The 22,897-nt window shown below is 47.9% G+C and overlaps 3 protein-coding genes across 3 annotated transcripts; 2 read left to right on the top strand and 1 right to left on the bottom strand.

Moving 5' to 3' along the window:
- Positions 1-10,676: 10,676 nt before the first annotated feature.
- LOC119805571 (E3 ubiquitin-protein ligase RNF26-like) lies at positions 10,677-11,975 on the top strand. Its single transcript, XM_038317532.1, has one exon. The coding sequence runs from the start codon at positions 10,677-10,679 to the stop codon at positions 11,973-11,975; it is 1,299 nt and encodes a 432-aa protein (XP_038173460.1).
- Positions 11,976-14,319: 2,344 nt separating this feature from the next.
- Pcsk1n (proprotein convertase subtilisin/kexin type 1 inhibitor) lies at positions 14,320-17,840 on the top strand. Its single transcript, XM_038317349.1, has 3 exons — positions 14,320-14,471; positions 16,730-17,196; positions 17,533-17,840. Exons 1-3 carry the CDS (start codon positions 14,358-14,360, stop codon positions 17,726-17,728), a joined length of 777 nt encoding a protein of 258 aa, XP_038173277.1. The 5' UTR covers positions 14,320-14,357; the 3' UTR covers positions 17,729-17,840.
- A 1,286-nt stretch (positions 17,841-19,126) lies between these two features.
- Positions 19,127-19,813, bottom strand: Eras (ES cell expressed Ras). The gene has a single exon (XM_038315933.1). It carries the CDS (start codon positions 19,811-19,813, stop codon positions 19,127-19,129), a length of 687 nt encoding a protein of 228 aa, XP_038171861.1.
- Between the last annotated feature and the right edge of the window lie 3,084 nt (positions 19,814-22,897).

The raw sequence follows: 22,897 nt of genomic DNA, 5'->3' as shown, positions 1-22,897 counted from the left end.
TGTCAAACTTCAGAGATCTTTGAAAAGGACAAAATTTTACTTGAGTTACTGATTAAAAAATGACAGAGAACTTACTTGGTTGACACCTAGGGCTACTCCTCAGAGTCCTCCATGGTCACTGAAGGTCGCATTTGCCTTTTGCTGTTTAGCACAGAGTCTGCCAGGCTCCAGAAGATCCTGTGGGCTAAGAAACCTGTAGGAAAACAAGCCTACCTTGACCTGAGCAGCTAGTCTGTCGATTCCAGCAATTCTGTCCACTGTCTGGAGATCTTTAGTTTAGATGAAAGGCAGTTTTGCCCAGTGGTCAGCACTTGGCAGTTGAAGCGAATTGCAGATGGACTTTGTTCTTTGTCCATTGTCTTCTTTGGAGGAAATAGAATGTTGCTGCTAGGAGCCAACCTGTCTTTTTGTTATGAAAAGTTTTTTTTTAAATAATTAAATATTTAAATATTACATTCCCCAGATCTCTGAGCAGTTGAGGGCTGTTTATCAGGTATAGTTACAGTATAGAATCTGCCTGGAGGGCTGGGTCTGAGCTTGACCGCATTGGCTCTTAACAGGTAAGATTTACACTCATAAAAAGACAGAAATCAGAAAAAACTGCTTGCAGTAGAAGGTTAATGGCAGAACTGACAATAGTAGAGAACAGCTTAATATATTTTAAATGAGGGTTGGATTAAATATAAAGTATTTTTGTAAGAGACTTAAAAGTACATACCAGTTTAAAACATGAGACTTGTTGTTTTTGTAGTCTGAAATGAGATGCAATGAACAATTATAACATTAAGCATAGGTGCATTTAAGTTACATGTATGAATACATACACACAGAGTGAACAGGAATTGGGCAAAGTGGATGTTCTTGGTGGGCACTACCAAAGGCATGCCACTGTGCAAAACACATGTAACAGAGTCAGCAAGAGGAATTTAGTGAAAAAAAAAAAACATAAACCAGGGGACAAGGCAGGGTATACTTCAATAAAGATTGGGAGAACTAGGTCACTTGACCTGGCTCTCAGTTAAGATGGCGGTAAGGTCACCCATGTAACAGAGTTAACACTAGGGAACCAGGCAGGGAATACCTCAGTAAAGATGGCTGAACTTGGTCACCTGACCTGGCTCTCAGCCAGGATGGCGGCAAAGTCACCTGACCCCAGACAAACTGGTACTGGTCACATGTTGTATGGAAAAGCCACAATTTTTGACCTGCAGGGATTTTAAGCTTAATAAGAGAGACCTAGAGGTGAGGTGCCATCCTCCCTGTGGCTGAACCGCCATGCCACAAGCTGCAGAGGGGAGCAATAGGCTGGAACTGAAAAAGCTGCCTCATGGATCTGACCAGTCTTCTTGGCAACAGTAGCCATGGCATGATCCATTTGCCTGTGCACCGACAATAGTCAGAAAGCTCCCATAAAAGTGGAGTTGGCTGGACACCTGCAGAGTGAGGTAAGAGCTGAAAAAGTAGGGCATTAAGGCTTGTGGTTTTTTGGACCTCTAAAAGGCTTCCCAGGGAGAAGGCTGGATTGATGGGTTAGGATGGCTTGCTTCCCATAGTTGAAACTGTGAAAACCCGCAAAACAGCAACACAACAAGGCCCACAGCAAGATGTCTCTTGACTGTGGGCGGGGTGTGAATCAGCACGACCTTTGGAAGACCCGTGGGAGGGTGTCCCCCCAGGCCACGAGTGGGAAGGTAAGGCCTGGCTGGACCCATTGTCAGGGCGACTCAAGCCAGAAAGGCCAGAGGCTGCTCCAAGCAGCCTTTCATGGCAAGGGAAAAAAGAAAAGAAAAAAAAAAAAGAAGAATCTGAGGAACCTTGGGCTCCCAGTCAAATGTACTGCACAGAGTGTGCAGTGCTAGCGTGGGAGGCCTGACCCCAGGTCAGTCTGGTCACGATTTTAACTAAGGGAAGCAATCCACAGATGAATGTCAGTGAAGGGCACAACCTTAGCCTTGACGACCATGGTTGGGGGTAGTCTTCCCCATTTCTAGGAACACCAAAGGGTTGCCGGAGCTCAACGGTCAATTCCTTGGGTTCGAAGAAATGGTTAAGCTGACCAGAATGAGGAAACTCACCAATTGAAGCCAACATTGTTCGGAGAAATTGCGCTCAGGCATGTGGAACACGTGGTTGTTGTGGAGAAGAATTTCCTGGTTCCGGATCCCGACCCCAGGAGAGGTGGTGCTTGGGGTGGGAGAGCCTCTTGAGTCTCAGCACCAGTGTAATGGATTAATTAAAATGCTGCAGGATCCCTGGTGGTAGCAGGTAACAGAAACGCTGCAGGTCCCCAAGTGGCAGCAGGCAGTGAGCCATGTGGCAGGCAGTGGGCAGCTGGTCCCGAGAGCAGACAGTCCTAGGCAGGGATTGTGCATGAGACCATGCCGCAGGTCTCCGAAGGCAGCTGGTCCCTGGTGGCGAGCCACGTGGTGTCAGCTGCGGACAAGAGACAGATGGATAGGCATGCCATGCAGAGTGGAGTTGGATTTTATTTAGTGGTTATGGAAGGGAAGGCAGAAAGGGAGAAGAGCAGAGAGGAAGAGAGAAAAGAGAGAAGGGAAAGACCAAAGCTGCAAGCAGGAAGGAAGATTTGCCTGCCTCAGCGGATGGGGGACGGAGTGGGAGTGGCTTGTCTCTTAAAGAGACAGAGCAATCATCACACTCCTACCAGTTCTATTTTTTTTAGACAGGTATTCATTAGTATAGCCTAGACTCACCTTGAACTCCTAAGCTGTCTACCTCCCAAGTGCTGAAATTATCGATTTTTTTTTTCGAGAGAGAGTTTCTCTGAAGCTCTGGGGCCTGTCCTGAAACTAGCTCTTGTAGACCAGGCTGGCCTCGAACTCACAGAGATCTCCCTGCCCCTTCCTCCCTAGTGCTGAAATTAAAGATCCGCCACCACTGCCCAGTTTATCGATTTCTTTTAAAGACTAATTTCTTGGTGTTGGGGGAGGTACACCTGCCATGGTGCATATGTACAGGTCAGAGGAAAGCTTTCCAGGATCAAATTTGGGTAGTAAGACTCTATGGCAACCCAGTTGTTTATTTTTTTAAGGGTGACCATAATATATCCAGAAATGAGTCTCATTTGGTGAGAGGAGAGGTATGAGAAAGATTATCCTGGGTGGACATCTCCCAAGTTCTGTTATTCTGTTCAAACCCCTAATGGGATAAACATTGTCTCTGCTGGGCTCATGAATGATAAATCGTGGATGATAAATACTACAAGTCACTGCAAAGAGATGGGAACTTCCATATAAAATTGGTGCATCTGGAGACAAAGGTGCAGTCCCTAGGGCCTCTGAAAGTCCCAACAAGAGCCTTGTGGCCCTCAGTAATGGCAACTGCAACACCTCCTCCTTGAACAACTCAGCGCCTAGCAATGCATGGCCACTCTATCGACTGCCCTCGGAAGGAAAAGATGGGTTGAGGTTTGTAGATTTGTACCACACCCATTAGAACCCAGCCGTGCAGCCATTCGTGAGCTTGGAACTGCAGCTGCAGTGCTCTGAAGGACAAGATTCCATCATAACTAGAGTATCAGGGTTTTTGTGGGGCACCACCACCCTCCCTTCATCCCTGCACACACAGGCCCTGGTCCTCTAGCCTTTGGGGAACAAGCTCCCCTACATGGATCTTAGCTTGCCACCTGCTGGAGTTTTACTTGCTGAATTCCACTTGCTGAATTCCCATGAGGGTTGGGGTCCAGACCCAACCCCCTTCCCATCTTTTGGTGCTCCCTAAGATTGCTATAGACCCTCCCTGAGTATCTGCCTGGGTCGTGCTACACTGGGTGCCTTACTTATTGCCTGACTTTTGCCAGCCTGTACACTTGGTCTGGACTGGCCTCAAGCTTCACTCCTCACGCTTAAAAGTAGCAGTCGTCTGCGGCATATCCATGCTCCAGGAGGTGCAGCTTCTCAAACCCTAAGATCCAGTTCCCAGTTTCTACCACCAGGGTGCAGCTCGACCTTTGCAACTTGGAAGTGGTTCTCTCAGCTTGCTCTGCTGGATGCATAACTTGACTGCACTTGGCCACATTGGACTCTTTCTTCCTGACCCAGCAAGGACATTAGGTGGTTTCTGTGCAAAAGAGCAGGCTCAGATTCCTAAGCTTGGTGGGAGGGGTTACTCTACAAACGGAATTTTGTGCTGCTAAAATCTTAAATTCGAAATGCAAAAAAAAAGATGAAAAGAGAAAGAAATGGGAGAAAGACTAAAACAAGCCTCAGGTGAGAACTGAAGCAGCCTAGAACCTAGAGTGATAGGGGCTCTGCAGAGACCCCGAAAAGGCAGGAGATAGATACAGTAGAGAGAGACATTACATAATAGGAGAAAGTCCTTATAGTTATTCCACAGGGTGATTGATAGCCAGAGAATGCAAAGAACTAAAGAAAAGAAATATTGAGGGCTGGACAGACGGCTCAGTGGTTAAGAACATTGACTGCTCTTCCAGAGGACCAGGGTTCAATTCCCAGCACCCACATGGCAGCTCACAACTGTCTGGAACTCCTGTTCTGGAGATCTGACACCCTTACACAGATGTACATGCAGGTAAAACACCAGTGTACATAAAATAAAAATAAATCATTTTTAAAAGTAGAGCCCCCCAATCATAAATAATACAATCAATATTTTGCAAATGAACTAAGCAGAAACTTCTTAAAAGAAGCATAAATGGCCAGTATTGTGAAAAGTTCAGCATCTTGCCATGCTGGTGGTATTTTATGTACTCTGGAGCCAGAGGTAGGAAGATCTCTGTGAGTTTGAAACAAGCCTGATCTACACAGTGAGTTCCAGGTCTACATATCGAGACCCTGTCTTTACAAAACAAAATGGAAAAAAAAAAAAGTTCAACATCTTTAGCTATCAGGGAAAAGCAAATTAAAATTCCATCGAGATTCCATCTTTCTGAAGTACAAATTGCTGTCACCAAATGGTAGGGGTATGGGGAATGAGAGATGCTTTATACAGTATTGCTGGGAATGTAATAGAAATCAGTAGAAAATTTACTCAAAAAACCAAAAACTAACAACCCAGCTCTGCTACTCCCAGGTGTGTATAAAGGAGCCATTATTCCACAAAAGACACTTGCACAGCCATATTCATTGCAACACCATTCACGGTAAATCATTAGGGAATCTGCTTAGGTGCCTGTCAGCAGGAACAGAGAAGGAAGACAATAAAGAGAAGCCAGATGTAATGAGCCCATTGATGCTGGAGAGCCTGATGCAGGTTTCAAGCATTCTACCAACGGAACTATACCCCCAGCTCTGAATAGCTCTTTAAAAGTGTTCATTTAAAAATTGTCATCAAATAGACATAAACTAAAATTTATCATTTTAATCATCCAGAGACTCTAGGAGGAAAGCCTGATTCCGATTCTCCTATACTCTCAGTTAACAATCAGAATAGAAAACTTGTGACCAGGTTGGTAGGTGTCTTCTAATCAATTCTTTAATTCCATCTTCACAGTGTACTTGGACTTATCATTACCTTGTTTCTGTGCCCTTAATTCCAATAGACTGCCCCCTCCACTTCTCATGCTAATTACAAAATCCTTAACTTGTTTTTCTTTTTCTTTCTTCCTTTTTTTTTTTTGTCTCCCCCACACAGGGGTGGGGGAGGATAGGCGAGATAGTGCCACACAGCATTCTACTGTGAACGCCTAGAAGTACTTACTGTGCTTTTGATTGACAGACTAGAAACAGGTTCCCCCAAGTCCCTCCTCATTTTGATTAATGTGCTAGGGCAATACTTTACTTACCTAGTTATTATAATAGTTGCTATAGAGAATACTGATTAAACACCAAAGGAAGAGGTGGATAGGGATGGGGATGGGGGCAGGAACAGAGATCTCATGCCCTCTGCAGAGGTATCAATCTTAAGGAACTACTATGTGTTCAGCTAAACAGAACTCCTTCGAATCTAGTCCTTTTCAGCATGTTTATGAACACAATTCATTACAACCATGGTTCGTAAACATGAACCTTTTTCCCCCTCTGGAGAAGTTGGGGGTGGGGCCCAAGTCCCAGCTTTCTAATTCCATTTGGCAGCTGGTCACCCAGCCCCCGCTCTGAAGCTACCTAGAGGCGTCAGTCAACAGGCAATCATTAGCATGTAAAAAGATAATCATTTTGAATATTCCAAGCATTTTAGGAATTGCATTCCAGGAAACAGGAGCAAAGACCAAAAATGTATTTTACAAAAATCACAACCATTTTAAAGCATGGAGTTGAGCTAAAGGCATTAAGCAAGTTCACATTGTTAAAGCAACCAGCACCACTGCTTTTCTCTGCAACTCTGGAACTCTTGTGGTATTTTGTTTGTATGTTTTGAAACAAGATCCCCTGTAGTATAGGCTGACCTCTACCTAGCTATGCAGCTGAGGTTGATCTGGGTGTGCTTCTGATCCTCCTGCCTCTACCTTCTGGGTACTGGGATCACAGTGCACTGCCTTTCCCAACCCTTTGTATGGCGCTAGGGATAGAAGAGCCCAAGGGTGCTAGACAGGCACTCTTATCAACTGAGCTACGTCCCAAATCCCTGGAAACTTGGTTTTAAAACTTTTTTGTGCTGTTGGATATGGAATCCAGGGCCTCAAGAATGCTGAGCAACTCTACCTCTGAGTTACAGCCCCAAACCTTTTTTCCCTTTGTCTACTTCAAGTTTGACCCTTACTTAGCTACTGATGAACACTTGGCCTCCTTCTATTTGTAAGCTGATATATATGCTGATTTGAATAGTCAAGTACATATTTGGGCAGTAATTCATACATTATTTACTGACTTTTTTCCTTAAAATATTCAGCTGGAGATTTGGAGGTATAAATCAGTGGTAGGGTGCTTATCTTACATACTTGACACCCTGAATTTGGATTTCCCAATACAAAAAAATATTCAACTGGAGTTTGAGATTGTATTACAATTGTATGGCAGTGCTGAGGGCTTGCCTAGTAAATGTGAGGCCCTAGGTTGGACCCCCTGATGTTCTTCTTTTTTGGCATGGGGTGTATCGCAGAGCCGGAGGAAGGGAGACCCAGGACGCGACCACGTGCGTGGGAGGATTGTTTATTAAGGGAAGGGGGTGCTCCACAGTGCGGGTCAAGGGAGGGAGGAAAAAGAGAGAAAGATAGGGAGATAGAGAGAGAAAGAGAGAGAGAGAGAACAAGAGAGAGAGAGGGAGGGAGAGAGAGAGGGGGGGGGGGGGCGCGTGTGCACACGCAAAAGGGGGCAGTGAAAAGAGAGAGAGGGAAGAGATTCAGGATGACTCCAAGAGACCAGAGGTCGCTGGGAGTGGGCGTGGAAAGGGGCGGGGACCAAAAGAATAACACCCCCTAGCACCACAAATAATATGTATCAGTTTGGAAAGAATGTATATTGTCCCCGGGCAGTGGTGGCGCACGCCTTTAATCCCAGCACTCAGGAGGCAGAGGCAGGCAGATCTCTGTGAGTTCTAGGCTGATCTACAAGAGCTAGTTCCAGGACAGGCTCCAAAGCTACAGAGAAACCCTGTCTCGAAAAAGAAAAAAGAGTATTTTGTTTGTAAGCAGCATTTTGCTCTAGGCCAGGTTGGCCTGGAACTATGTAACCCTAGTTGGTCATCATCTCAAGACACTCTTCCTGTCTCATCTCCTCAAGCTCTGGGGTTACAAGTATCAGCCGCTATTACAGGCTGAAAATGTAAAAGTGGGGATGCAACTTAGTGATACGAGTGATTGTCTAGTATCAAGGCTCTGAGTGTTGTAATCTGCTGGCCTGCTCTGTCACCTGGACACCCTGTCCCTTTAAGAGACAAGCTCCTAGTCTCCCCCCTCACCCTTTCCACCAAGGCAAGCAGATCTTCTACCTCCTCTCCAGCCCGCTCTCTTGCTCTCTCTCTCTCTCTCTCTGTCCTTCTTTCCTTCTGGAGAGGCAACTTCTGCCTCTCTCTTCCTTCTCCCCTTCTTCCCTTCTCCCTTCCCCTTTCCCTCTCCCCCTCCGTAACCCACTAAATAAACTCTATATCCCAGCTCTCTCTGCATGGAGTATCTGTCTGTCTCTTGCTCTCCATGGTCTCCCACCCTCAAAGGGATCACAAAGGTATCCGCCAAGGCCTTGGGTAGCCCACCCCTGCCACCCCTTGTGGAACTGCTGCCCTCATGGGGCTAGCCTCAGGTCCTACCTCTTTATAAATGATAACACTGAGTCTGAATCCCAGCCTCTCTCTCTCTCTCTCTCTCTCTCTCTCTCTCTCTCTCTCTCTCTCTCTCTCTCTCTCCCTCTCTCTCTCACACACACACACACACACACACACAGTAAAATGATGGCCTAGTACAGTGTGGTGCGAACTTGCAGTTCTAATTACTTAGGCTAGGAAGGAATACTACTTGGTTTTGTTGATTTAGGACCAGCCTGAATAGAATAGCAAGAACACTTCTTTTTTTTCAGTCACTGTGGCTGATTTCCTTTATCACCATCATCATTATTGCCATTTGTCACATCATGTTTCCTGCCAAACACTTTTTATTTGGATTTTTGTTGTTGTTGTTGTTGTTTGTTTTGGTTTTTCGAGACAGGGTTTCTCTGTAGCTTTGGAGCCTATCCTGGAACTAGCTCTTGTAGACCAGGCTGGCCTCGAACTCACAGAGATCCTCCTGCCTTTGCCTCCTGAGTGCTGGGATTAAAGGCATGCGCCACCACCGCCCAGCAAGAACACAGAACACTTCATTTTTAAGATGTTTAAGAACTACTTTATTTGAGGAGCTAGCTGGTTCAGCATTTAAGAGTATTTGTTGCTCTTGCAGAGGACCCTGGTTCAATTCCCAGCACTCACATGGTTGCTCACAACCTCTGCAACTCCAGCTCCAGGGAATCTGACATCTGACCTTTGCAAGCACCAGACATATATACATGAAAACTCATAATTGTGTGTGTGTGAGAGAGAGAAGGGGGGGGAGAGGGAGTGGGAAGAAAAGGAGGGAGGGAGAGGTGCATCTACAAAGGCCCAAAGAGCATGTTTTGAATCCCTTGCAGCTGGAGTTATAGGCAGATATGAGCTGCCCAAAAAGGGTAGTAGGAACTGAGCTTGGATCCTCCGCAAGAACAGTGCATGTTCTTAGTCAACCACTAAACTATCTCTCCAGTCCCTTTGAAAGGATTTTTAAAGCAAGTAATAATTGTAAAAGGTGAGGATTTTCATCTGACATTCCCTCACATGCCTGAATGAACTTCATTCATATTCACCTCATTTCTCTTCACCCTTATGTCTTCTTTTCTCCTTCCACATGCACAGTAGAATTGCTTTTTGTTGTAAGAAGCCTTTCAAAACAGTTTTCATAATATGTAATTGTTTCATAAAAAATTTATGAAATGTGTCTTCACGTATTCAAATCATTTATTATTATTATTATTATCATTATTACTGTTTTTTCAAGACAGGGTTTCTCTGTGTAACAGCTCTAGCTGTCCTGGAACTCACTCTGTAGACCAGGCTGGCCTCAGACTCACAGAGATTGGCCTGTCTCCGCCTCCCAAATGCTGGGATTAAAGGTGTGTGCCGCCACCACCTAGTTTACACTAGTTTTATGTTAATACAGCCTTCAAATTGTAGTCAGGGTTTAGACAGACGCCTTGGATCCCATCCCCAGCACTACAAAACAAACAAGTAGATAGTAAATAGGCAGGGTTTTTTTGGTTGTTGTTGTTTGTTTATGGTTTTTGTTTTTTTTTTTTTTTTTTTTTTTTTTTTTGTCAGGAGTGAGGGTTTAGGAATGGGATGGGGAAATGGGGCTCAGAAGAGGAGCATTTGCTTAATAGGTGCAAGGCCTTGGGTCCCATTCCCATCCCTCCAGGGGAGGCGGGGAGAAGTCAAGGCTTGAATTAGTGTTTTTCCTACTTTTTTTTTTTTTTTATTTTTCGAGACAGGGTTTCTCTGTAGCTTTGGAGTCTGTTCTGGAACTCATTCTGTGGACCAGGTTGGTCTCGAACTCACAGAGATCCGCCTGCCTCTGCCTCCCCAGTGCTGGGATTAAAGGCGTGCGTCACCACCGCCCGGCGTTTGTTTCGTATTTATGATTCTCTCAAGGTGTCGTCATAATGTCATCTGAGGCCTGATCAGGGAAGCAGTCACTTCAAAATCCTTTACACTTATACAACATATATAGAGAGAGAGTCGCTGCAAGCGGGAGGACAAGGGGCCGGGCGGGACAGGGGCACCTGCGTGGCTGGCCCGCGAGTCGTGCCCAGCCTGCCCTGCCCCCACCCGGCCCCGGCCCCCGCCCGCCCCGGCGGGCCTGGCTTTTCCCGATCCCGTCCACTCCTTCCTGGTCTCCTACAGGTCTGACGGATCCCCCAGCCTCCTTGCCGCCCCAGGCCTGGCCTTTCCTGATCCCGTCCCCTCCTTCCTGGCCTCCTTGCTGCTCTAAGCTTCTAAAACTGAGGGATTTCCTACAGTCCTACTCACTGTCATTTTGAACGTGTTCTGCCTCTTCGCTCCCTAACAGCCCGCCTTCCAAACCGGACTCCCTCCCCTCTCCTAAAAGTCTTTCCTCCAACCCACTTCAGACCTTGTTCTCCCCGTCCCTGGGTTAGGCATTCACATCCCTTCCAAATTACCCCCCCCCCCCCCTCTCCAAATACTCGACACCACCTCCACTGAGGAGCCAGCCTTGATTTTGTGGTGAACACAACAGCCCTATCATGGAGGCTGTGTTCCCCTTGGTAAACTGGACGGGCCCGATGCTGGACTGGATGGGCCCAGTGTCGCAGTGGTTGACTTTCCTGGTGGATCTCAACTTTCTGTTTGTGTCCTTCCTCCTGGAAAGCTTGGCCTGGCTTTTGGCCTTCATCTACAACCTGCCACACATGGTACTGAGTTACCTTCTCTACATTGGACGAGTCCTGTTCTCGTTGCTGGCCTTGCTTGACGCACTGATCGAATTTACCCTTGTGGGATTACAGCCCTTGTTTACGTTTCTCTATGGCTGCTACTCTAGCTTGGATTGCTTGAAGCTCCTTGGTCACCTGGCCTCTCAAGCTGCTCTGAGGAGCCAGGAAATACTGACCAGGGGCATCCTGAACATGGTCTCCAGTGGCCATGCTTTGCTGCGCCAGGCCTGTGACATCTGTGGCATTGCCATGAGCCTGGTGGCCTATGTGATCAACAGTCTAGTCAACATTTGCCTCATCGGCATGCTAAACCTCTTTCCCCTGGTGCTGGCCCTGTGGACTGCCGGGATGAGGGCTCTGTGGCTTACGATAGAGGTGCTGGCTGCTTTCTTTATTCACCTTTTTAGCAGTGGGGAGGCCATGGCCAACCTCCTCTGGACCCCCTGCCAGCTAGGGCTAGAGCTGTTGGCCTCAGTGATCCTCCTCCTGGCTGGCTCTATGCTTTCCACCCTCACTATTTTCGTGTTGCTGGTTTGTGTGATGATAGTGACTTTGACTGTGGTATACCCAGCTTCTACCTTGAGACTGGCCACCCTAGCACTCAATCAGCTCCATGCCCGACTAGCCTACCACCGGCTCCGAGAAGATATTGTTCGGTTCTCTCGCCTGGCACTGGATCTGGAGGCCTGGCACCTAGTCTGGAGAGTAAGCCTGCAGCTGGCCAACTGGCCAAATCGGGGAGGAGTGCCGGGGCCCCCCCAAGGTGGTGCCAGGAGGGCGTCTTCAGCCAGAATTCAGGGACGGGACAATCTTAATGAAGGAGAAGAGGACGTCAGGACCATCAGAACCGCCCCCGCTAGAGGCCGAGAGAGACTTAATGAGAATGAACCGAGAGCAAGGCAAGACCCATGGAGGCTGCTGGAGGAGCTCGAGGCGAGGAAGAGATGTGTGATCTGCCAGGACCAAAGCAAGAGCGTGTTGCTTCTGCCCTGTCGGCACTTGTGCCTGTGCCGTACCTGCACCCATATCCTCATGCATCAACCTCTCTTCGTCCGTAACTGCCCACTATGCCGCCGCCGCATTCTGCAAACCCTCAATGTCTACCTCTGATGACTCCCGCCCTGCCCGCCCACCCTCTGCCCTCCAAACAGTGGAACCGCATCATCATTTTGCCTCTGGGTTTTGGCTAAACCTGAATTTTAGATCATTTACTCTAAGGCACTCAGTTCCTGGATGAACTTCAAGAGTGATACCCAGATTTCTGCTCATTCCCCTCACACCTCACATGGCACTGAACATGGTATTCCTCCTGGTCTCTCCGTGGCATTCTGCGTCTCCCTAGGGTTCAAACAAGGGTCTGCCTGCCCAGTTTGTATGAATAAACACCTATTAATCTACAAAAAGAAATAAAACATATAGAAGAATGAAGGGCTTCAGTTTCCTATTGAATGTTCAATGAAGAGTACTCCTTAGCTCCTATAGTCTAGCCAACCAGCCTCTAGCTTTTGCCACTTAAAATGCCCCAAGTTGCCAGGCATAGTGGTACCCACCTTTAATCCCAGCACTTGGGAGGCAGAGGCAGGTGGATCTCTGTGAGTTTGAGGCCAGCCGGGCTACACAGAGAAACCCTGTCTGGGGTGCAAAGTGGGGTATATGCCTCAGGTGGCTGCTTGCTTTAACAAAAGCAGCAGAGTAATTAAGAGACTCCTCAGTAGATGGTTGTTTCATCTTTAAAGTACAAATATGTTACATATAACCTATCACACACTTGATAGGAGTGGGTTATATAATAAAAGATGTGAACATCAAGACACGGGAGAAATGGGAGCCATCACAAGTGTGTGTCATTATATTGGTGTTTAACCTTCAGGTCTAGAAAGAAATGTACTTTTGTGTGTGTGTGATTTGAGGCCCTGGCTGGCCTTGCACTTACTGTGTAGCCCCAACTGGCCTTAGACTTGGAGCCATCCTCCTGCTCCAGGCAATATCATCTGTGACCCTGGGGATATCTAGACATAACCAATAGATTAGATACATCCTAGACCACACAGATGTATCTTCTTTTCCCTGTTTTGTTTTTTGTTTTTGGCAGGGTAATGCATATAGCCCAGGTTAGGCTGAAACTCACTATCCTTCAATCTCAGCTTTCCAAGTTCTACAATTATAGGAGCGATCCAGTGGGGTTGGCTCTTTACTTTTATTTATTTTTCATAATTTCTTTTTATTTTATGTATATTAGTGTACTACCTGCATATATATCTGCATGAGGTTGTTGGATCCCCTGGAACAAGTTTACAGACCGACCATTGTGAGCTGCCATGTGGGTGCTGGGAATTGAACCCAAGTCCTCTGGAAGAGCAGCCAGTGCTCTTAATCCATTGAGCCATCTCAATTCCTGCTTTACTTTTATTATTTATTTTAAATTTTTTTTTTTTTGGAGATAGGGTCTCAGTGTATAGCCTTGACTAACCTGAAACTTTCTATGTAGACCAGGCTGACTTCGAACTCATAGAGCACTTCCTTCTACTGTCTCCCAAGTGCTGGGATAAAAGGGGCTCACCACCATGCCTGGCTTTCCTTCACTTTTAATGTATGGCATGTCACCATACTTTGTTTCCATTCTATTTTGATTTTTTTCTTTAGTTTCAATTATGAATGAAAGAAAAAAAAGAAATTCTTTCTGGAACAATATCTGGACATAAATCTAGGCATTTATGGAAAACAAGTAAATACAGACAGTAAATTAAAAAAAGAAATTGTGAGAGATTAAATGAGAGACTTAGAAACCAGAGGAGACAGATGGGGAAAGGAAGATGCAGAGAGCTGAGGCCACATGAGGACAAACTAAACACAGCCATGGAGAGGTGAAGGTACTGCAAAGAACTGAGCGAATGCAAAGGAGCATTTAGTGAGCTCCTACCTCACATCACTCCTATAGAACTTTGTGTCATTTTGAGGTTGCAGTCGCTGGTAATAGCTTTATTTGGGCAAAGGCTAATTCATAGCAGTATGAACTGAGCTGTCCATCACCATGTTCCCTGGACTGAACTCATTTTTCTGGGAACATCGTGCTCCACGGCATGTACCCGGTAATTGTTTATCCATCTAATAGTGTATAAAAGTCTGTTGTTTCCCCAAGGACATAAACCAGACCTTTATTTCAGCCCACTGAGTCAATTTTCCTTCGTCTGTCTGGTAATTCAACAGCAAGGTCTATTGCCTTAGCAACTGCCCTTCGACTACCATGGCAACCGCCAGTGCAGACTTCAGTTCTCCACTTTGCCCCTTGGACATCTCCATGGCGATGCGTAGGATGAAGAGGCCAGAGCCCCAATTCTGCGCCTGCGTAGAGTGTCAGGAGGGGGGTGAACAGGAGGGGGCCAGGCTCCTGGATGTGCGCAGCCGCAGAGCGCCACGGCTGTGCCCACTAGTCCCAGCCCTGCGCACTTGACAGCCAGTCCGCCCGTCCGGAGCCCGGCTCGTTGGGGCAGCATGGCAGGGTCGCCGCTGCTCTGGGGGCCGAGGGCCGGGGGCGTCGGCCTTTTGATGCTGCTGCTCTTGAGTCTTCTGCGGCTTCCCCCAGCCCTGCCAGCGAGGCCCGTAAAGGTGCGATTCCAGTTAGCAAGGAGTGGGGGTAGGGAGGAAGATGGAGGAAAGTGTTGAGGCATTCTTGCTGGTTTGTGCATAGAGATTGGCAAGGGTGTCCTGGGCTGCAGCTGACAGTGCCCCACATAAGCTAAGCGCAGTTTCTGGGTGTGAGGGAGATGGTGCTCAGGGCTTGGCTAGCAGATGCATCCTGAGCATCCCTCAGCATCTGGGGCCTGGTCTGACCTCGACCCGCCCCGCGAGTGGCCTGCCGCTGTGTCCACGGCAGTAGGGCATATTCAGAAAAGATGTCCGTGTATCAGTATGTGAGCCTGTGATGTGATGACCGAGGTGTATAAGTATTGTGTTCCTTTAGTATGTCTTTTGGTTTGACTGCCCCTAAACGTCCTGCAGTACTGGAGATTCTTCTTTGACTTTTTTTGTGGGCCTGATTGCTTTCTCAGTGATACCATGTGTATATTTGTGAACCCTTATGTGTGATGACGTAGTATATGGGTGTATCTTCCTGTGTACTTATGTGTTTCTGTGGGTTTTTTTTTTCATTTTGGAAGGAGTGGTCCTTGTCCCTCAGGGTACATATTTCATGGTGTCAGATTGAGTGCTTGGGTTTTTCATTGTGCATCCATGAGATGATTACCTTCTTGCTTCATTGTGGAGCTGTGTCATTGCAGGGGAAGAAGCCATGATGTCTCTGTTCTGCATTGTGTTTTTCAAATGATGCCTAACCTTGCACCTGGGTGGCTCAAAGAGCATTACAGCAGACATTTCCCCAACAAGGAATGTGCACATAGGCACGAAAAGACCACTTCTATGCAGTTCCTTGCAGGAGATACAGCAGTGTTGGGTTGCATGTGTGACATTTCAAGGGCTCTGTGTGTGTGTGTGTGTGTGTGTGTGTGTGTGTGTGTGTAGGGGGATTGCTGGTGATTGATTTCCCCAGAGGCTGAGTGTTGGATCCTGACCAAGGGGAGGGACATGGAGCAGCTTGCTCCTCTACCTCTTAAAAGCTGTCTGAATCACTGAGGATTTTTTAATTATTAAATATTTAGCATGGAACAATCTATTTAGCATATATGTAAGTTATAAAAATGATAAAATAATCACCATAGCCACTATTCAGCCTAAGAAATAAAGTATGACTGATACTAGGACTCCTTTGCTAGCCCTCCCTTCTATTTTCTGCCCATTGATTCCATTTAGTTGCCGCTTAGCTTTAAATGATGTATTGTTTAGTTTCTGCTTTTGGAACGTCATAGAAATGGAGTTAAGCTAGGTATCTGCTTTCTGATGATCTCACTAAGAAGTCTCTGGTGTTGGATAGTCTTAGGCTGTCTCAAGTGCGATTCTAGAATTTGCCTTTGTGTGTGTGTGTAAATATGTGTGTGTGTGTGTGTGTGTGTGTCCATGTGGTTTTGAATTGAGGCTTTTCTGCATGCTAGCGCCCAGAACCTTCTTTAGTTCTGCTTTGGTGGGAGATTCATTTCTACTGAAGTATGTGGTTGTAGTTCATTTACTGATGCGCCACACTATATCCTGCGAGTGTATCATGAGTCTACTAGTCTTTGTCATGGTTTATTTCTGGGGAACTCTTTCCTTTATTCCCCCTACTTTCTTGCTATTATAAAATACCCCTATGATGGTTCAATAATTTATGTCCAGTAGGCTTTGAGTGCAACACCCTAGAAGTGGGTCATAAAATCTATTATTTTGAGACATGGATTTCCCTTTCAAAATAATCTTTGCAATTTATTTTGTTTTGTGAGACAGGGTTTCTCTGTGTAACCCTGGCTCTCCTGAAACTCACTTTGTAGACCAGGCTGGTCTCAAACTCAAAAAGATCTGCCTGCTGGGTTCAAAGGTGTGTGCACCATGCCCAACTTATTTTTGCAAATTTAATTCCCAGCAGCGAAATATTTTAGTTTTATTCAAAACCTGATATCGCCACACACACCCCAAAAAACAACGAAAAATTAAAAAAAACCAACCCCCCCCCAAAAAAAACCAACTTGGCATCCAGAAGACTCAAGGCAAGTTCTGAGTGATTAAAGCGTCACATTGAGCTTGTGTGGATCCTAGACGTTTTTAGTGGTCTGAGTGCCCTTGGGGATATTTGGGGATCTGCAGGGGCCTTGTAGACGATAGGAATTTGAGGGGCTCAGTGAATGTGGTAGTCATTTAAAATCCGTGGAGCCCCATCCCTAGTTGGGCTGGAGGGACGATGACAATATGGTTTTTCCCCCCATTTCATCTTCTCGCAGGAGCCCCGCAGTCTGAGCGCAGCATCAGCGCCCTTGGCAGAGACAGGCACTCCCCGCCGCTTGCGTCGGGCCGTGCCCCGCGGAGAGGCGGCGGGTGCAGTGCAGGAGCTGGCGCGGGCGCTGGCGCACCTGCTGGAGGCCGAGAGACAGGAACGCGCTCGTGCAGAGGCACAGGAGGCGGAGGACCAGCAGGCGCGTGTCCTGGCGCAGCTGCTGCGTGTCTGGGGCTCCCCGCGTGCCTCGGACCCGCCCTTAGCCCCGGACGACGACCCGGACGCTCCTGCTGCACAGCTCGCACGTGCTCTACTCCGCGCTCGCCTAGACCCCGCCGCCCTCGCGGCCCAGCTTGTCCCTGCTCCCGCCGCTGCGCTGCGCCCCCGGCCTCCAGTGTACGATGATGGCCCCACCGGCCCGGATGTCGAGGACACCGGCGACGAGACTCCTGATGTGGACCCGGAGCTGCTGAGGTGCCGGGGTCAGGGGGAGGGAGGGCGAGATAACCAAAGCGCTGTCGTGCTGGAGCCTGAGGAAGTGAAGTCCTGGATCCCGGTACAAGGGACAGACGCCCCTCGATCGGACTGGGTGGGACTATGCAGGACTAGGGCTCCAGGGGTGGATTGCTTTCTGCCTGGAGAGGCACTTTCTGGGATGGAAGGCGGGGACCTCTGACTTCCTCTGAAAGTAGTGAGTCCCTCGACTTGAGTGGGGGGTGCGAACAATGTGGTGATACAAAGTTGTGTTCAGGTTCGGGACTACTGGGGTAACAGTGGCCTCATCCTCACAGCATTCCACTCCACCTGCAGGTACTTGCTGGGGCGGATCCTCACCGGAAGTTCGGAACCAGAGGCTGCTGCCGCTCCGCGCCGCCTCCGCCGAGCTGTGGACCAGGACTCGGGTCCTGAGGTGCCTCCCGAGAATGTACTGGGGGCGCTGCTACGGGTGAAACGCCTGGATAACTCCTCGCCCCAGGGCCCGGCACGCCGCCTCCTGCCTCCCTGAGCGCTGCAGCATCCCGCAAGCCCTGGAACCCGGGAGCGCCCCAGCAGCCCTGACTTCCTGCCAGCACGTCCACAGCCGCCTGCCCGGCAACCCTGAGATCCCCATCCCTTGAATCCTCAATAAATGCCATCTATAGCAGCTCTTTGTCTGAGTGGGGTGTTCTAGGGGCCGGTGGGCTGGGCGAGCCATAGTGGCTGTCTCTTCGGGTCCTCTGACATGGAATATGTCCCTGCCTAGTCTTTGCTTTCCTCCCTGGCAAAAGAGAACCTACACAGAGAGCAGTAAAGGCGTGCAGTACTCACCAGGTGCCTGGGCTACCCTTCTAGGCTTCACTGAGATGGGGTTCCCTGAGAGGCTCTGAGGTCACTTTCAGCGTCTGCCAGGGGTCCATGGCACTAAAGGTCAAGGGGCTACACTTGTTGCTTGTTGTGAGGGCCCCAGGCGGATTACATACGCTGCAGCTGTCAGACATCCAGCACACCAACTGCCAAGCCCTGACTACAAAGGAGTCTGGATATTCAGGCCATCATGGCCTTTACACTGGTTATTTGTCTGCCCTCGATATGTGCACGTTTTTGAACAAATGTCACTTCATAAAGCTTTTTTTTTTAACCTTCCTGTCATTGCCTCCTTTAATATACAGCTTCCATCGCTGTCTAATCTTCCGCTGTACAAGGATGGAGGTTTTTTTTCTATATTCTTGGTATCCAAAACAAAGTTGGGCAGTTTTTCAAGTTTTCCTGGAGCTCACACTGTAGACTAGGCTGGCCTCAAACTCACAGAGGTCTACCTGTTGCTGCCTCAAAGTGCTGTGATTACAGGTATGTGTCACTACCATGCTCAGATCCCCAACATCTCCTTGAATGAAAGAATTCTCATAACTCAAGCAACATTCTCCCACCCACGTTAACACTTAGCATGAAAGCTGGGTGTAGCGTACACACCTGTAATACCACACTTGAGAGGTGGAAACAGGACAGTCAACCAGGAAGGAGTTCAGTATCAGCCTGGACTACATGAGACCCTGTCTCAGAACAAAACAATTTGGCGTGGTGGCACATACCTTTTATCCCATTATCCCAGGACTCAGGAGGCAGAGGCAGGGAGCTCTCATTTCCAGCCAGGGATACATAATACACAGTAAGACTCTGTCTCAAAAAAAGAAAAGACATTATGGAGGTAGCTTTGAATCCTGAGACCATTTATTTAATTTTGCATAAAGCTTCATAAAACACAGCCAATACTAGACAACCCATGTTACCACCAACTCCTCACCAAATAAAAAATAAAAAGGTGTCCATGGTAATTGTTATTTGGTGGGGAAGGGGACTGTTATTCCAAGAGAATTGTCACCCTGATCTGCCATGAGAGAAGGGTCAATTTACTTGACTGAGATCTTCAGGCGACAGAGCAGCCACAGCTACAGACAGCTTTGTGGTGTCGGGGCTTCTTCATGCTTGACTCCACCACCGCCTCCTGGGCCCGCTGAATCTCATGGACAAGCAGAGAAAAGGCTTCCTCTACACCTTGCCGTGTCTTGGCTGAGGTCTTCACAAAGGGGGCTCCCCACTTGTGAGCAAGGACAGCTGCAGCAGCATGAGCATCTCCAGTAGTGGTCACTAGGTCACACTTGTTGCCCACGAGTACTAGAGGCTGCTTCTGATGAGGGCTCCAGGACGACCATATCTGCTGTAGCTGATCCAGAGATGAGGGGTCATCGAGAGCAAAGACCCCCAGCACGCCATCACTAGCTGCCAAGCACTGGTCACGAAGGGACCTGTGAATATCTTGCCCTGCTGTGTCCAGCACATTCAGAATGTAGCCCCCGTTGTCCAGGGCCACCTCCTTCCAGTAGGAATCCTGGATAGTGGGGTCGTGGTCTTTGACGAAGCAGTTGTGGGTCATCTGGATAGTGAGAGCACTTTTCCCAACACCACTTGCGCCCACCACCACTGCCTTGTACTCCGGAAGCTGCCTACCAGCATTTTTGCATTGTGCCCAGGCTTCGTGGCTTTCCTCTGGTGATCTGGTGCACTGTGTGTTGGAGCTCAGGTCCAAGATGCTAGACCTTGTTGGCAATGCCATTTCCCAACAGTCAGCTCAAGGAAGAGATATAAATAGCTGGTGCTGAGAGAAGACAATGACAGGTCAGGTGAGACTGGTTGGAAGAAAGGAGACCCCCAGGTGCCATTGAATCAACACAGTTAAGTATACACTGCTGTTTTCTCCTTATTTGGGGGTGGGGCAGGGTCTTAACCATAGCCCTAGCTAGCTTGGAACTTGTCCTACAGGTCAGGCTGACCTCAAAGTTTCAGCAAGCCTCCTGCCTCTGCTTTCCCAGTGTTAGTCAGTGTGTCCCACCATGTCCGTTTCTTTCTTTTAGAGATAGAAGGCAGTTTTTCTTTTAACAAGCCTGGGAATCAAACCCAGAGCCTCTATCATTCAGCTACTCCTTCAACACCGAGCAGGGATATTTCTTTTTCATATATATCTCATTTTAAAATTGCAAATTTTTTTGTGCATGGGAAGTATTGGATTGGGATTGATAGAGGGGGACTTAACCCTTGCAGGAGTAGGGTTGTGCTCGTGTACATAGCATTTGTGTGGCCGGCTAAGGACAATCTATGGAAGTAGGGTTTTTTTTTTTTCCTGCAGGAGTAAGGTAGTCCGGCTTGTTAGCAAACGCCTTTATCTCTGAGCCACCTGGCCTGCCCTGGGATTTTTCAAGTCTTGCTTCTACTGATATCAGCATGCACTCCATAAAGCCCACCCAGTTAAAATGTACAGCTCCTGTGGAGCCATCACTATAACTGAATTTGAGAATGTTTAAAGTTTTGACCATCTTTATCTTGTGGAAAAGACTCTCTGTCCCATAGCAGTCTCTCTCCATTGCACAAAGAGAGTGGGATTTGGTTTGGTTTGGTTGTCTTTGAACCCCAGCTTAGCACAGTAGTGACTGTCTGGTGATCGAATGGCTGCTTGGAACCTTCCCACCCAAGAGGTCTATGTTCTAAAGAACATCTTACTGCAGAAGTTCAAGATCAGCCTCAGTCACAAAACACATTGGGAGCCAACCCTATCTTAAAAAAAAAAAAAAAAAATTAAGAAAGAAAAAAAGAGAAAAAGGCAAACCAAATCATGTAACCTAGTAACCACCTGTGTGAGGCAGGGACATAGGCACAGAAAGTCAAAAAACTGGGAATGTGGTTCAGTTGGTAGAAAGCTTGCCTAGCATTCACGGATTTCTGGATTTGATCCTCAGTATAATACAAAATCAGGCAGAGGACCAGCAAGACAGCTCAGGGGGTATTAATGCTTGCTGGGAAAGCCTAGCAAGCTGAGTTTTCACTGGAGCCCATGTTAACTGGCGCACAGGTTTAGCCCAGCACTTAGAAAGCACAGGCAGGTGAATCTCTGTGAGTTCCAGATCAGCCAGGGCTACAAAGGGAGACCTTAACTCCAAAAACCAAAGCCACCACCACCAGCAACAAAAATCTCAAAACAGCAGCACTCCCAACCCAAACAACCTTAACTGTTGTGAACTGAACATTACTTTCTACATTTTATTTTATAATCCACACCGTTGCCTATAATCTCACGTTGTTTGGCACCAGATAATTAATTTTAGGTATTTTAATATTTAATATTAATTAATTAAAAATCTTTCTGTACGCCAAGCATTGATATAGCACGGGAAACAAAAACAAAAACAAAAAACAGACTCAACTCCTGGGGCCTTGGAGCAACGCTAGTGAAAAGAGGGACAATAAATATGATAAGTAAGGAAATTATCTTACATAGTAGAAGAGGTTAGGCACACAGCAGGTGCTCAATTTGTGTTAGCTACTAATAGCAAGTCATTAGCTCACTGAATGCACCTCCATATCCGGTTGGGGAAGGGCCTTCCGAGAGAGCCCCGGAATGGTGGTTGCCATACATTTCACTAGAAACTGGGAGGGATGGCAGTTGGGGGCAGGTGGTGGGTTCCAGGGGTCCCCAGCAGATTCGGTAGCGGTAGCGTTTGAGGAAGTGAACAGAGATGGGGGTGACAGGGGAAGGTCTTAGGTGGAGGGATCCTTGAAAGGGGCCACTGGAAGTGCTAACCCACAAAGGGATGCAGGGTAAGAAGAAAGGTGGGAAAAGAACGGAGCTTTGGAGCAGGGCAGTGTTTAGGGATCCAGAGAGAGAAAAGTCCGTAGAGACTCGAAGAGAGAAAGAATCAGGATGGAATCAGGATGGCCTCCGTAACGAGGCCCAAATAGTAGAACCCAGGGGCTGGGGTAGTGGTGCTGGTGGTGGCAGTCGAACAGGTGGAAAAGAGAGGTCAGGTTCTGGTGGAAACGAACAGCTTCCTTTCCAGATTAAAAGACGAGGGTCAGGAAAGAATCACTATTAAACTTGGGGCTAGAGCAACTGCCAATCTAGGGGTGCTGTGACCAGAGGTGGGGATAAATATGAGAAGGGCGCCTCCCTAAGGTGCTAGCGATTAGTACAGTGATGGTAGGAGCTTGGGGGAGGCCGAGTGAGCCCCCAATATGGCCACTCAACCTCATCTTTGTGATACCTCAGGAAGGCTAGGGCTATATAGTTTCCAGGTCTTTTATTTCCAAAAAACAAGGGAAAGAGTGAGGGGACTGGCCCCAGGCCCCTCGGCAGGAACGGTAGATACATCACAGACCGGCGCTTAGGCTCTCCGCTTAACTTACACAGAGCCCCTAAACTGTGGAGTGCTGCTGAAGCATCCCCAGAGAACTCTGTGAACCCTGTGGACTCCGGCTTTGAGCCGCTTGCACCAGTCTTCTGAACTCGCATCTCCGACCCAGTTAGGCAGGAGCCCCAGGAAGGCGAGCAGAAGCAGGCTGGGCACACGGGGTCAAAGAGGGAAGGGCACCGAGTTGGTCCAAATAAGAGAGCTCGTGGTGCCCTTCTCAGGGTTAGCTTGGACAACTCGCCTGATCTCTGCACTTTCCCGTGTCGGAGTCAGGTGAAGTGTAAAGCTCGGAGTTGCGGAAGGGCGACCCTGATCTACCCCGCGCTCCTCCACTTCGGACTCAAGTTAGAACTGTGGCAGTAGCGCCTTGGTGCTCCTTTCTCCTCCTCCCACCTTAAGAAACAGCCCTGCTTCCCGCTCAGCACAGGCACTCGACTAAGGTGAAGCTGAAGCGAGTG

The sequence above is a fragment of the Arvicola amphibius genome, chromosome X (assembly GCF_903992535.2).
Source record: "Arvicola amphibius chromosome X, mArvAmp1.2, whole genome shotgun sequence".
NCBI lineage: Eukaryota > Metazoa > Chordata > Mammalia > Rodentia > Cricetidae > Arvicola > Arvicola amphibius.
The sequence above is the reverse complement of the archived record's forward strand: the minus strand, read 5'-3'. Positions and strand labels throughout refer to the sequence as shown.